Consider the following 16,027-nt stretch of genomic DNA (forward strand, 5'->3'; position numbering starts at 1 on the left):
TAGGCTTTTATGAGCTCCCTAAGGATCAAAGCTAAAGGTGTGAGGGATTTGGACATTTTAAAGTTGAATATAAATGTAAGACCTGACTTTTAAAATTCCTTCTTAAACCATGTACCTTATGCCAAGAGAAATGTTATACTGTATTGCTTACATGAATTGAAATAAACTGCTTGTGGTCAGGAATCATGTTTCATGGTTCTTAGAATACTTAGCACTCACGTCCTTCTCCAGTGTTACCATGGAAAGCATCAGAAAAGGAATTTCTACTGCCAGGGAAGACATTTAAAAGTTGGGGTAGGGGAGAGGTGTCTAGATTGACAACCTCAACCTATTGTATGAATTTAAGTAATAATTGTAATAGATGTTAATATTATACCTAATTTACATAAGTAGAATTCTAGATCATTGCCTTGAAAGGAATTTAATCATTCTGCTTATAATTTGGGAGCTTTCTGTATAGCTGATGTATTGTTGCTTATTAGGGTAGTCAGATTGACGGACTGATAATGGCCTCACAAAACTGTTAAGTTCATTTAGGACAGTGACTGCGTCTGTAATGCTTATTCTGGGGTCTCCAGAGCCTCCCCAGCACAGTGCCTGTCATGTAGCAGGTGCCCAGTGAACATTCATTGAATGAGTAAATGAAGCTGTGGGTCCTCTTGTTTTGATTTCAAAGGGAAAAGTCTTGGTCGGCAAATACTACAGACAAATTTTTAACTTTCAGACAAAGTATCAAGGCTTTGCATATGATGACTATAGCATATTTTCAGTGGCTAAGTATAGGCTTTTATCACTAAATGCCTCATGTGAGTACTTAGCCACATTGGTTCTTTCTCTCTAAACAAACAAAAGCCCCATAGAGGTTTTTTGGGGTTTTTGCTTGCTTGCTTTCTGAAGCTTTTACAGTTTAAAATGTGCAAACTTCGACAAAGGGGTAGACCCAGGAACTTGAATCCTGGTTGGATACGTGTTCCGCTACTTCCCTGTGCCTGCACATCGCCACCTCCACCCCCACAAAGGGGATGCAGTGCTTGTCTACTATTCACAGACAAGTCCTAGGAAAGATTAACCCACAATATTTGTGATGCAAATTTTATGGAGGTCAACCAAGGGCACAGTTAGCTATTAGGTCACCTTGCCACTCAGGATAAAGGGAAAATAGGATGCAGGGTGGAAACAGAAAATGGAATGGTAAAGCAGAAGAAAATGCCCTAACTGGAATAAAGACTTCATATAGTTTGGATGTTCTTCCCCTTGAATTCTCATGTTGAAATTGATTCCCAATGTTGGAGGTAGGGCCTAATGGTAGGTGTTTGGGCCATGGCAGAGGTTGGGCTCCCTCATGAATGGACTAGTGCCCACCTGCCCTGGGCAGAGAGGTGTGAATTCTCCCTCTGTTAGTTCCTGAGAGAGCTGGTTATTGAAAAGCGTCTGCACCTCCTTCCTCTCTTGCCTCCTCTCTTGCCATGGGGTGTCTGCACATGCTGGCTCTCCTTCACCTTCCACCGTGAGTGGAAGCAGCTTATGACCTTCACTAGAGCAGATGCTGGCACCATGCTTCTTGAACAACCTGCAGAACCATGAGCCAAATAAACCTCTTTTCTTTGTAAATTACCTAGCCTCAGATATTCCTTTATAGCAACACAAAATGGACTAAGACAAAGCTTCTATTCAAAACCCAGATAGGCTCCTTGTTGTTTGAAGAATAAGAAGTACAGAACAACAGCACAGCTGTAGGAATAAACCCCATATAATTCACTGGGCATCCAGTTTCTATTTACAAGGAACAGGTACAGTTCATCTTTTATTTTCTATTTTTATATTCATGTGAAACGAAGGGAGATTATGAAAGTAAATATGGATCCCAGCATTAACAGCTGAATATATAAAGGAATTCAAGGGCTTTAATTAAAAAATTATGACCAGTCGGGCGCGGTGGCTCAAGCCTGTAATCCCAGCACTTTGGGAGGCCAAGACGGGCGGATCACGAGGTCAGGAGATCGAGACCATCCTGGCTAACACGGTGAAACCCCGTCTCTACTAAAAAATACAAAAAACTAGCCCGGCGAGGTGGCGGGCGCCTGTAGTCCCAGCTAGTCGGGAGGCTGAGGCAGGAGAATGGCGTAAACCCGGGAGGCGGAGCTTGCAGCGAGCTGAGATCCGGCCACTGCACTCCAGCCTGGGCGACAAGAGCAAGACTCCGTCTCAAAAAAAAAAAAAAAAAAAAAAAATTATGACCACAGTGAGATACACTTCACACCCATTGGGATGGCTATTATTAAAACATGAAAAATAACAAGTGTTGAATGAGGATGTGGGGATAATGGAACCTTTGTGCATTGCTGGAGGGAATTTAAAATGGTGCAATGTCTGTAGAAAACAGTTTGGCAGTACCACAAAAAGTTAAACATAGAATATTACCACATGACCCAGCAATTCCACTTCTAGGTATATGCTATGGTGTGAACGTGTGCCTCAAAGTTCATGGGTTGGAATCTTAATCCCCACTGCAACATTGTTCAGAGGTGGAACCTTTAATAGGTGGTCAGGTCCTGAAGGCTCTGCCCTCATACATGGATTAATGCCATTATCTTGGGAGTGAGTTCCTGATAAAAGGATGAGTTTGGCCCCTTTCTCTCTCTCACCCATGTGATGCCTTCTGCCATGGTGTGATGCCTTCTGCCATGGTATGATGCAGCAACAAAGCCCTCACCAGATGCTAGTCCCTCAATCTTGGACTTCCCAGTCTCCAGAACCATAAGCCAAGCAAACTTGTATTGTTTATAAATTACTCAGTCTGTGGTATTCTTTCATAGCAGCAGAAAATGAATCAAGACAGTATACACTGAAAATCAAAATGGAAAGAACTGAAAACTGAGACTCAAACAAATATTTGTACCCCAATGTTCATAGGAGCATTATTCACAACAGCCAAAAGGTAGAAACAACCCAAACATTCACTGATGGATAAATGGATAAACAAAATGTAGTATGAATATATATAATGAAATATTATTCAACCTTAAAAATGAAGGAAATTCTGACATGTGCTATAACATGCATGAACTTTGAAAACATTATGCTAGTAAAATAAACCTAACATAAAGGACACATACTGTGTAATTCCACTTATATAGAGTACCTGAGTAGTCAAATTCAGAGTCAGAAAGTAGAATAGAGATTACCAGGGGCTGGGGAAAAGAGATAGTAGGAATTATTGTTTAATGAGTGCAGAGTTTCTGTTTGGGATAATGAAAATTTTCTGGTAATAAATAGTGGGGGTGAGTGCACAACATTAAGAATATACTTACTGCATTGAATTATATACTTAAAATGATAAATTTTATTTTATGTATATATTTCTTTTTTCTTTTTTTCTTTGGAGACCGCATCTTGCTCTGTCACACAGACTGGAGTGCAGTGCGCGATCTTGGCTCATTGCAACCTTGGCCTCCCAGGTTCAAGCAATTCTCCTGCCTCAGCCTCCCGAGTAGCTGGGACTACAGGAGAACACAGCCACGCCCGGCTAAATTTTTTTTTTGGTATTTTTGGTAGAGAAGGGGTTTCACCATGTTGCTCAGGCTGGTCCCGAACTCCTGAGCTCAGGCCATCTGCCCGCCTTGGCCTCCCAAAGTGCTAGGATTACAGGCGTGAGCCACCGCACCCAGCCTGTATTTCTACTATAATAAAGATGATGTTGTAAAACCTATGAACGGATTAATTGTATTCACAATGTTGTACGACCATCACCACCATGCTCTGCTACCTCTTTCAGCGTAGGTCTTCCACAGTGCACAGCCGAACCCACTAGAACAGCTCCACCAAAACACAGAAATGCGAGGAAAGAGGGACTACACTCCTCACCAGCTTCTCCACTCAGCTCCTCCCCACTGAGCAGCAGCTGAGGGTGGGGGGAACTGTTGCCTGGATACCCACCCAGGAGAGATCTGTCTGTATAGGCTGGGGAGGTGGGAGTTGCCACCTGGCTGCCAAGCCCACTGGACAAGCCATCTGGAAGCTGGGGAGGTGGAAGGGTGAAGATCCTAGCTTGATTGCCATGGCCTCTCATTGATACTACAGAGTTTCTGTAGATTTGTTGAATAAATATTCCCTAAACTGTTGTAAGCCCTTTGGCCAATCACCAGAGATTTTTGAATGACTGTCTTTTACCTGTTTAATAGATGTCTCCCTGGGGGAGAAGTTTCACCGGCATTGTTACATTATCATTCTGGAAGAGTTTTAATTAGTTTTAATTAACCATAGTGGAAAAGGCATCGTTATATTATCATTCTGGAAGCTCCTCTCTTCCTCAAAGAGTTTTAATTAACCATAGTGAAAAATGCATCTTTTAAAACAGAGGCATTTTGTAGAGGCCCTTTTGAAGGCTTCTCCTGATAAATTCATGTATCAATCTTGGTCTGATGGAATTCTAAAGAGAAGAAGAGATAGCGGCTGTATCCAATCACAAGTATATTTAAAACCTTGCTGAAGATGGTGTAGTAGTAGCCAGGCCCTTTGCTCAGAGAGCTAACAGTCTGAATAAGGCAAAGCGTTTGAGTAGACAAACCTGAGATCAAAAGTAAACTATCCCTGCAGGAAGGTAAGGAGATTAATAGCATGGAGGCATATGGAGCTTTTGGAAATAAAGCCATTTGAAATCCACAAAATCACCTGTGTCTTCAGAGAGGGGCTTAGAGTGACTTCGAAGGGGATTAGACCCTGTTAACAGTGTGCTTCAGAGAGATGCATCAGTATACCTGACGAATGTTTTTTGAATGTCCTTGGGGAGGCTAACGTTGTAATTATCTGTTTCTGAGGCTCTGCATAACTTTGCTTTGATTTTTGCTGTTTTTTTTTTTTTTTTTCTATAAGGACTTTGCCGGTACTGGGGGTTTTATATTTCTTTTATTTTCAATTGGTTTTTAAGGAGGGAGAAGAGGCAATTGACTCCATGCCGTATGTATACAGTCTTGTAAAACCACTGCTGAAGATTTGAAATATTATTCTGACTTGAATAACTCGCCACTCCAAGTGAAGCTGTTTTCTTCGCTAGACTTGCCACAGTTTGGAAGGGAAGCTGTCCTTCAGCAATGATAAATGACACAGCAATTGTTTCTGCAAGTCCAGAATGATGAATAGATCTTGCCTCATTTGACACAGGAGAGACCAGTTTCTTTACTGCTACATTCTAGAAGAAGAAACAAAACCATTTGCCAGCATGCTTAATATGATGAATCTCTAAACTGAAAGCACTATCTTTGTAATCCTTTTTGATGTCTCTTAATATATCTATCCATTTTCCTCCAAAGACCATTTGTTTATTAAGATCCACTCTGTGAAAAGAGTCACACGGTGTATTTCAAATGTCCATTTAAAATGATTCTTTAGGTATGATGCCAGAAATTGTAACAGCCCTCCGCCTCCCCTTCACATTGCCTGTGTGACCTCTGGCATGTCCTGCCAAGTACCCTCCCTCTCTCACTTTCATTGCCCAAGTGCATTCTGAGTAGCAAGGAGTTCTGCTGGGACTCGTTGTTTGGGTCAGGTCAGAGAGCACTCTTAGGTTTTTTCCTCATCGGCTAATAAAGATAAGGGGTGGCATCAGGGGAAGCACGTCTTAGAGATGAAGGGCAAATAGAAATCTTTGATTCAAAGAATGTGGCTCCATCACTTTCTCTTACATAAAAATTCTATTCATCCCACACTTCCTACTGCAAATCACATTGGTACCCCATGACAATGCAGCAGATACACAAGGACTTTCCCACATCACACTACAAACACAGCCACCCTCTCTGGGGAACGTAAGAGAACCTTTTGGGCTTCCACTTCCCCTCCATTTGTTTGAAGGATCAAGAGAACACTGTTCCATTTTCAACAAAAATTAAAAAGGAAAATCATGAAAAGAGCCAACCTCCTCTTTTTTTGTTTTCTCCCTTAATATATTGTTGCATCCAGGGAAGAGGAAACAGTGAGCGCCACTGATACTGGGTCCCCAGGGACCCCATAAGGGTCACTCCCCAGCTATCAAATGAGCATGTCTTCCTCCACTTGCAGAGTGAGTTTTTAACGGGAATGGAAGTTACTCTTGGCTCAGCTCTGATGTTCAAAAAAAAAAAAAAAAGAAAAAAGAAAAAAAGAAAAAGAAATGCTACAGAGCTTCAGGGAACCAGGCTGTGTCCACACCTGGGTTTTCACAGGACAGAGATTTTTAGCTTTAAGGCCTTGGAGATTTGGAGAAAGGAGATTTCAGAAATCATTAGCCATGTTCCTGCCAGCCTCAGCAGGCCAGCTAAGAACAGTGTGTTCCTTAAGGGCAGGAACAAATTCCTTCCACATGCTTTTGTTTTCTTGTTTCTTCTTAAGGTGCCATCAGTGGTGCCATGGGCCAGTTAACTTTGGGACTTAAAATGTGACAATATCTCATTTTTTCTACACCATTGCTAACTAAGATGATCACTAGATAAAATTTTCCAGATAACTGGACTGTCATCCTTTGAGAACTGTATTTTAAAAATGGAAATGTGTTTGGACTCCATTTAGTGAATAAAAACAATAGAGATGGTTAACTCTTTGTGCAAGTTCATGTTCATGGGTGTATTATTTTATTGGCTGCATCAAAGATGTCCTCAAGGTCTATGGAGATGAAAAGGACTCTGCAGCCTCACATGATGGTCTTGAAATTCTAGCCTTTCTGTGACTTTTCTGATCTTCCAACTCCGTGTTCATTTGGCATTGTTATTCTGTCATTTCTTCCCAGAATCTGTGTCTGAGACGCCTCGTTGCCTTCCTCAGTCTGGACTATTTACTTCTTCACCAGTTGTAATGTAGGCAAAACTGAGAGAAACCAGATGGACTTAGTTTTACATACATTACTCAGTAAATATGCCCTCCTGCCAACTAAATGAAAAGCATGGTTTTTATGACAGCATCAAAATCTAATTGATCCCTTCAGTCACTGTGTGAGGAGATGGACTTTATATCAAGTGGCATTTTATTCTGAACTTAGAAAAATATGCATCTTATTACAATTTACCTTCAGTATAACAAGTCCATTGGACCTCCACACCAGATTTTGAACCATTCATTTCTAAATTATTTGCTACCTCCTTAATCTAGGCCAGTATTATCTCTCAGAGATTATGGAAACTGCCTTTTGATGGTGTTCCAACATCATCCTGGCTTTCTTCCAACCCTATACACTATAGTCAGAATGAACTTTCAAAAAAACTGAATCTCATTATTTCACCTCCTTTCTCAATGGCTTTCTATGTTAGCCTCACCTTGCAGCACTCACCCTGTCCTGCTGTGCTCTACCACACTGTCTTAAGGGGTGAAAAGAGGTAATCGACTCAATCCTGTATGTAGACACTCTTGCAAAACTACTGCTGAGAATTTTAAATATTGTCCTAAGTTGGGTAACCTGCCATTCCAAGTGAAACTGTTTTCTTCACTAGACTTGCCGCAGGTTGGAAGGGAAGCTGTCCTTCAGCAATGATAAATGACACAGCAACAGTCTGTGCAGGTCGAAGATGATGAATAGATTTTACCTTATCTATCCCCTCAGTTGACACAAAGTTGATACCAGTTTCCTAGAAGAAGAAACAAAATTATTTGCCAAAATGCTTAATACAATGAATTGTTAAACCGGCCATTATATATATATATACACACACACACACACACACAAACACACACGTATATATATATACACACACACACACACATATACGTATCTCACAGGACCTTTGCATCTGCCGTCTGCTCCATCTGGAATGCTCTTCCCTCTTTCCCTGGCCTGTTTCTTCTCTACTTCAGTTCTCAAATTAAATTTCACTTCCTCAGAAAGGCAATTCTTCACCATCTTACTTAAAGTAGGCATTCACTATTATTCTCAGTCTAGGGTAGAGTATGTGGATAGACATATGAGAGTGAACACAAAGTAGGAAAATCTTTATATCACATGTTAATACACATCATTAGATAGCATCTACCATGGAATAGACATTAAATAACCCAGCAGACAAAAATGACCTCACCAGTTGACTTTAGCCACCCCAGTGCTGGAGCAAAGAACACGTGAACAAAGTAGCCACACTGGTAGAGATTATACACAGGTCCAGCAGCAAGAACTGCATTTACAAAGGTTGATCTAGCTGCTACCACTGCTAAATATCCAACATACCAACCATGAGGACTGGTGATGGGCTTCTAATATGACACTGTTGCTCAAGAAAACCAGTCAGTCACTTGGTAAGATGTTGGCTTCAATGAGCTCGTTTCATCCTGAGGGGCCAGTGGTTCCTTATTACAGGCATAGACACATACTCTGAGTATATGTTTGCTTTCCTGCTCGTGGGAACTTAGCCAGCACTACTATGCAAGGGATGGGGTTATGGAATGCTTGCTATGTTGGCACAGAATCCTATATAACATCGCATCAAGCCATGACCTTCAGCTTATAGTAACTGAGGTTTAGAAATGAGCCCTGGCCACAGGATCTACTGATCATATCAAATATGCACCACCCAGAAGTGGCTAGCTCCCTACGGTGCTTCTTGGAGGAAATACTCTGGAAGGATGGGGTGCCACCCTCTGGTATATAATTGAATCAAATACTTTTATATGGTGCTATGTCCCAATAGAAAGACTGCATAGGTCCGGGGACCAGGAGTGGAAGTGGGAGTGGTCCCACTTGCCATCAATCCCAATAACACTCTGGGGTGATTGGCGGGTTGCCCGGGGCGGTGGGGGGGGGTGTTGTACTTCTTATCACATAACTCTGGGCTCTGCAAGGTTAGAAACTTCCATCCTCAAAGATGGTACACTTTCACCTTGGAACATAGCAAGAGTATCATTAAATTATAAGCTACAGCTGCAGACACTTTTGTTCCTTCCCTCTAGGGTGCAGAAGACAAGGAGAGGAGTCACCATCTTGGCAGAGGTAATTGACCTGATCATCAGGAGGAAGTAGGGCTGTTGTTACAGAGTGGGCCAGGAAGTATAGTGTGGAACCTAACGACCTACTTAGGCTCATTTGGTACTTCCTGGCCTACTTGTGATGTTAAATGAACAGGCACAGCAACCTCATTCTGCGGCTAAAAGAACAAACATCTATTTCTCACAGTTCTGGAGGTTGGGAAGTGCAGATCAAGGTGCAGGCAGAATCAATGTCTGGTAAGGGCTTTGTTCCTGGTTTGCAGACAGCTGCATTGCTACCTTCTCACATGGGAGAGACAGAGAAGGCCTAGTCTCCTCCTCTTCCTCTAAGGGCACTAATCACATCATGAGGGCCCCATACATAACTTAATCCAAACCTAATTGCCTCCCAAAGACCCTATCTCCAAACACCATCACATTGGGGATTATGGTTTCAAAATATGAATTTTGGAGGGACACAAACATTCAGTCCATAGTAGCATGGTGACAAGGGCTCAGACCTCTTGCAGATGAGAACCTGGATGAAATCACTAGGAAAGCCACCAAGACTGCCATAGGTGGTATCTGATGGTGAGGAGAGTCTAGACTGGGTAATGGAGAAAGAGAAAATGAGTATCACTTTTGGTCCCTAGACTCATTGCAGCTGTAGGGGCTGAAATTTGTGCTCACCTTCTCTTCTAAGTTTTCAATCAGGAAGAGAAGCCCACTGGAACCTGCAGGAGATGCTTCATGAATGTGCATTAATAAGTGGACAGGGGTGAGGCAGAGATGAGCAGTCTCTCTTCAAGGAAGTACTTGCATCCGAGTTATGAGAGTGCAGTTGGCAGACAGCCTCCAGCTGCCAGCTCCCTCAGGGTCTGGCCCAGCTGCAGACAGTCACACCCTTTCTGGGGAAGCCCACATCTGGTGACTGAACCAGGCAGGGGTGTAGAGGAATGGACATTTCTGTTCAAATTGGCATAACTCTGATGGGCAACATTTGCTCCCAGAGCTGCCCACCACAGTAGCCGAGGCTTTGTTAGGGCTGCACTGCAGGTTGCTTTCTCCCTCTGCTCAACCTTTCTTTCCTCTTCCCTCTTCCTACTGGTATTCATCCTTGATAAGTAGCTTCCATCCAAATTTGTCTCAGCATCTGCTTCCGGAGAACCCAACATGCTATAGGCTATATGCTTTACCTGCTACAGACAAAGGAGTAAGTTGCCAATTAGGTAATTTGGGGCAAGTTATTTCACTCTCCTGGACTTCCATTTCCTTCTTGGTAAAATAGGGATAATGTTTGCGAGTATGTAAACCATCTGGCACAGTGCTTGGCCTATCACAGTGTTCAATATGTGCTGCAGTTTTGCTGTTTTAAAGGGAAGCTCCCCAGGAATGGACAGCCCCCCGTGCTGACACAACTTTGTGAGGTTTCTATTGAGGATGGGAAGCTGAGTGCTCAGTCTTTTGGCCACATTGTTGACAATCGCAGTGCCTAATTCTTTTTTTTTTTTTTTTAGATGGAGTCTTGCTCTGTTGCCAGGCTGGAGTGCAGTGGTGCGATCTCAGCTCACTGCAACCTCTGCCTCCCAGGTTCAAGCAATTCTCCTGCCTCAGCCTTCCAAGTAGTTGGGACTACAGGCACGCACCACCACGCCCAGCTAATTTTTGTATTTTTAGTAGAGACAAGGTTTCACCATGTTGGCCAGGCTGGCCTCGATCTCTTGACCTTGTGATCTGCCCACCTAGGCCTCCCAGAGTGCGGGGATTACAGGCGTGAGCCACCGTGCCCAGCCTTGCAGTGCCTAATTCTTAACAGAGCATCACCATGAGCCCAGAACATTCCAAGTGTCTTGCATGTTTTAAGTCATTTCAACAACCCAGTAAAAAAGGTAGAGTTCCTAGTCCCATCTTACAGATAAGGAAATGAGGCACAAAGTGGTTCATGAACTGGTCTCAGGTCCCAAAGATTGGAAGTGGGAAAGCTGGGCTTTGAACACTTTGAACACAGGCCACCTGGGAGCAGAATTTGAGCTTTTGCTTATAGCATCTACTGCCTTTTTGTTGAACTTCATTTTACAAAGAATGTGAGGCAGAATGAGACAATCCTGCCTTCACCTCCCACTTGCCTGTGACATCCTTCCAGAATAATTTTTTTCTGAATAGGAAAGGGCAACAGATGAGGAAGATGTCACCTTCCTGCAGATGGATTGGAATTCATTCATCTCTTTCTGAAGCCCTGAGGGAGGGAGAATCAAACACACTTGTATTCCTGGGGCTGAGGAGCCAAGCACTGGGAACCACCCTGGCCAAGGGTATAATGGCAGGAGTGATATGTTGACAATGGCAGCTACCTTGCAAAATTTCAGGTATCTGCAAATAATTAACTCAGTTTTTTCAACATGTCTTTATTTGCTTAAATTAACAAAATATAGGTTACATGTTCTTTTCAGGTAAACTGCTTTTTCAGTGAAGCAGAAAGCAATATTCACAACTTGGGCTGCTATATACTTAGAGTTTTAGTTTTTAAATAGCAAGCTAGGGTTCTGTACAAAATCAACATTTGGTGTAATGTTGTCCAAATATGCGAAGGATTTCAAATGTTAGCTCTGTTATATTTTGTTCCAGCAAAGCAGACAAAGATCATAATTCAAAACACCATGTTAATATTTTATTAAATGCCTTCAGGGCTTAATAAATACAGTATGCACATTGAGCTTTCTCATGCAACTACTCATATACAAATATACCAGTTACTCTCGTGGGTTCATGAAAGGTCAGCCTTAGTCTCATGGCCAGTGGGGAGTCAAATTTTTAAAAAGAGAGAGAAAGAGGAATTGAAAGGCAACATGAGGGTTAATCATAGGAAAGAATAAAAAGAATAAAAGAAAAATATGCCACTTGGCTGGTCCATTGATTGGTTCAAAGTGACAGTGGTCAAAAGGCTGGAAAGCATTTGGTAGTGACCTATTTTCCGAGTCTCACAATGTGATATTCTGGTTTTGGAATGCTGGTAATCTTGGAAGGCTTCATCCCTTAGTTCTCTGAGATGGCCCACATGGACTCTTCTTCAAGGCTTGCCTTCTGGTTCATCAGCTCATTAGGCAAGGCTGGCCAACCCTTCCCTTAACTCTGTGCTCATGCATAAGGTGTCCATGTAATTTCTCGCCTATACTGGAATACTTTTGAGAATTAAGGTGACACTTGAATAATTATCCTGGGACAACAGGTCTAAACCAGGATCATCCTAGGCAAACCAGGATGTTGGTCACTCAACAGCATACAAAACCAAGGTTTTAGCCTTGGTGCTCAGAAGGTTAATTCTGTATTAATCATTAGGTTAGATCTAATTAAGTGTCTTATGCCCAGAGTCAACAACTGAAAACAGGCACTGGAATACACTCCATAACAAATTGTTTTTATTTCTCCTAGACCTTTTTACTCCCTCCAAATAAAATTTTATTTAGAATGCTAACATATAAATCAGATGGAACTTGAGCTGCTTGGAGTGAGGTGGGTGTGGGAGTTGAGAGTTTCTCCTCTCCCTACCACTCTTCAGAGGCCTAAAGATGACCTCCGGCTCCTCAAAACACAATCTGAAAACCACCATTCTAGACCATACTCTCTCCATCTCAACATTAACTGGTCCCTCAAACATTCCCATGTGGTTTGTTTTGGTTGGAAAGGACTAGAGCCTGTTACTCTAGAATTTCCTGGTTCCCATTCCAGCCAGGCATACTCAGAACCAAATGGCATTCTGCAGGACATGTGGTCAAACACAGCACGTAGTAGGTCCTCAACACATGGCCACAGTGTGAATAAATGTGTAACTGAACCCTAAGAGCTGGAAACCTCCCAGGCCACTCTGCCAGCCTCCTGGGCAATTTCATCAGAGGCACTGATGAGCTATATTAATAATGAGTGGAAGGGACTTGCCCCTCTGAGGACTTGGAATGGGTTTTTGACCCAGAGTTGTGCTTGTAACCACAAAAACCCACAGTCTTCTCTTCACCATCTCCGTTGCAGGTGCCCTTACCTCAGGACACAGTACTCTTAGCACTTCATGGTGGTGGGGAGTCTGACAGGAGAAGCTTTAGGCAAGGTGGCAGGGGAAATGGGTCAGAGATGGACACAACACACAGGTGAGTGATGACAACCAGGTGGGGCTAATGGAGCAAACCTTGGCCTACAGAAAAGGCCAGCCTCCAACAGTTGGAGATGGACATGTCTTCTAAAGGAATGTATTGGGAAGTCTGGGATAGGATGAAGCACAATAATAACCAGTACCTAGCTCTACAAATAAGAGTCAAAACTACCAAACAAGAGGTTTTTACATAAACAGACACAGTACCAGAGGGTTATTGCTATGGGCAGTCACACGTACATGACACCCGGTCAGTATTGCTTTTCTCAGTGCCAGTGCCTAAGTAAGGCCGACCTGCTGGGCCCATCCCACCCAATAGAGTCATTTCCACTCACTGGCATCATAGTTCAAGAGTCTGGGAAGAGATAATGAGTCACCATAGGCCAGCCATGCATTTTTCAACATAGTAAGTGACCATAAACATCACAGGCATCATCTTCTAGTATAATGTCAAAAGTGTGTGTCTATATAGAGAGAGTGTGTGTCCACTCATATGGCTCTTACAGACAGGTAAGAAGGCCTAAGTCAGCAGTATGATTGTGAGGTCTCCTGTTCTCAACCTTAAAGAGTCTGAGGCTAGGAACAGAAATACTTATGAAGTCTCTGGGAAGTGTCCTGGAAGCCACAGAAATGGTGAGTTCTATTTTAGTCCCCTCAATCTTCTCAATCTCGGCTGCACATAAGAATTGCCTGGAGCAGTCTGGAAAATTCCAGTCCTGGGGCTCCACTCCAGATCAATTAAATCAGAATCTTAATGGGTGAGGCCTTGGTTTGGTGTCTTTTTTTCAAAGGTCACCCCAGATGATTCTAATGTACAGCCAGCACTGAGAACATAGTCCAGAGTCTTCTTTACTTATGATTAGCTGTCAACTATTCTAGTAACCCAAATAAGTCAGAGGTTAGATTTCTGGGAGAATTCTCTGAGGTCACCCCCCAGCTCTAGCTCTGAGGAGAAACCCCCTGGTCACTGGTGACAACTCTTCCTGCATCTGTCCTTTTTTTTTTTTTTTTTTTTTTGAGGCAGAGACTCACTCTGTCACCCAGGCTGTAGTGCGGTGGCATGATCTCAGCTCACTGCAACCTCCACCTCCTGGGTTCAAGCAATTCTCCTGCCTCAACCTCCTGAGTAGCTGGAACTACAGGCATCCGCCATCACGCCTGACTAAATTTTGTATTTTTAGTAGAGATGGGGTTTCACCACGTTGGCCAGGTTGGTCTCAAACTCCTGACCTCAAGTGATCTGCCTGCCTCGGCCTCCCAAAGTGCTGGGATTACAGGCGTGAGCCACTGCGCCCGGCCCCTGCCTCTGTCTTATGCGGCATGAGGCCTCAGAGCAAGACAGCAGTGGTCTCCAGGAGGGAGCTCTGCTTGAGAAGTGGGGGTTTGTCTGAGGAACCAGGACCCTGAACATCATCAGAGCATCTGAAAAAAAAAAGCTCCAAATGCTCAATCTGATGAAGACAGCCAACATAGAACAAGAGAATCTAAGTATTCTAGGTCACCAGTTTCCCTAGTCAAAATTATTCTTCTCCTGAAATTTTACCTTATATCTGCAGCAACTACTCGAGAGCATTCTCTTCAACATTTCATCCTCCTGTGCCATTTCTGACATTTTTGGTTATAGAATAAAGGCTATTTTTATATATACAACTACTAATATTTTCATCTATCTGGAAAATATTATAACCTTCACGGATTCACCTAGTTATTAATAAGGTGACACCTCAAGCACCATATTTTTGCAATTAGAAATTTACCATGTATTGCATATAAATCAGAGGAAAGTAGAATTTCTAAAAGCACCTCAGCATCAGCTTACGATTAGATATCTAGAAGAATACTCACAGTTTATTATACTGGCGATGCATCAAACGCCACTGAAGAAGACCCTGCACATGTGTGAAGGGTATCAAGGGCCCCGTGAATGACCTGAGAAGGCTTTCCATTACCTACATCCCTGCTCATTTAGTCTAAGCCATTTGTAGAGATTGGTACTATTTGCCAGTCTCCAGAAAATGACAGTTCATGCAGAAAGCTATATTTGAACTGCCTCGTTCTCATTTTCCAAATGTAATTTTAAAACTGTCCACTTAGATACCTAAAAGCACTGCTTGTTTTTCCATTTTCCTCTCCAGTAATTCTTTCAAACTCTCATCTCTGTGCTTGAAGTATAAGTAATCAGAAAAAGAGGGACCCCGCCGGGTACTCTGAAAAGCCCTGAGGCTGAGACACTCATCTCTGCCTGCATAGTCTCTCTCCTGGCCACCCTCTGCCCCAAGGTCGCCCTTGCTGCTCTCCTCCCATTCTTCCTTGGATGCATCCTCCTTCTCCTCCTTGCAGGTTTCCTCCAGCACCTCCGGTGCATGCTCCGGCTTGGTGGACAGATCCTCGGGTGTGCAGAGCTGCTGGCTCTGGGGTGCCAGGCCAGGGCTGTAGGGTTCCACCTCGTAGCAGTTATCCTCCTCTTCCTCCTCGTGGCAGTGGCTGCCCTGGGCACTCTCCCCGTCTGACTGGAACATGGGCACCTTGGCCCGGTGCTTCTGAGAGAGGTCAAAGGGCTCCTCCTGCTCCAGACTCCTCAGGACACCGGCTGTCTGTGCCAGGGCGATTCTCCCCCTTCCCAGACCTACAAGAGCAGGGTAAGAATTCATGCACCTGAGGAAATGCTGGGGCAATGGAACCTTGAGGAAGGGGAGCAGCCCAGGGCCGTTTAATGTATTCTGATTGCGTATTTTACAAATAGATCATTCCCAGTAAGGATGTGGTCATGGGAGGCTTGTCACAGACAGTGTCCAAATTGGTTTAATCCCTTTAAGGTGAATTTGGCAACATCCACCGAAAGCTTTAAAAATAAGCTTTGACTTAGCAATTATGCTACTGAGAATTTAAACTGAAAAAATAGACAGGCAGGTGCACAAAACACGTGTATGGATGCATATCACCATATTTTTCATCACAGTCAAACTG

General features: G+C 43.2%; 1 protein-coding gene across 2 annotated transcripts in view; it reads right to left on the minus strand.

The window, feature by feature from the left end:
• Window positions 1-11,308: 11,308 nt before the first annotated feature.
• Window positions 11,309-16,027, minus strand: part of ZNF366 (zinc finger protein 366) — a 68,382-nt gene continuing 63,663 nt past the window's right edge. Inside the window, exon 5 of one of the 2 annotated variants that reach the window (XM_003899787.5) lies at window positions 11,309-15,686. In XM_003899787.5, the coding sequence (XP_003899836.1) occupies window positions 15,151-15,686 (536 nt within the window). In that variant the 3' untranslated portion in view covers window positions 11,309-15,150. The remainder of the gene's footprint in view (window positions 15,687-16,027) is intronic. The other variant, XM_009208597.4, reaches the window with a different exon arrangement.

The sequence above is a fragment of the Papio anubis genome, chromosome 5, assembly GCF_008728515.1.
Source record: "Papio anubis isolate 15944 chromosome 5, Panubis1.0, whole genome shotgun sequence".
NCBI lineage: Eukaryota > Metazoa > Chordata > Mammalia > Primates > Cercopithecidae > Papio > Papio anubis.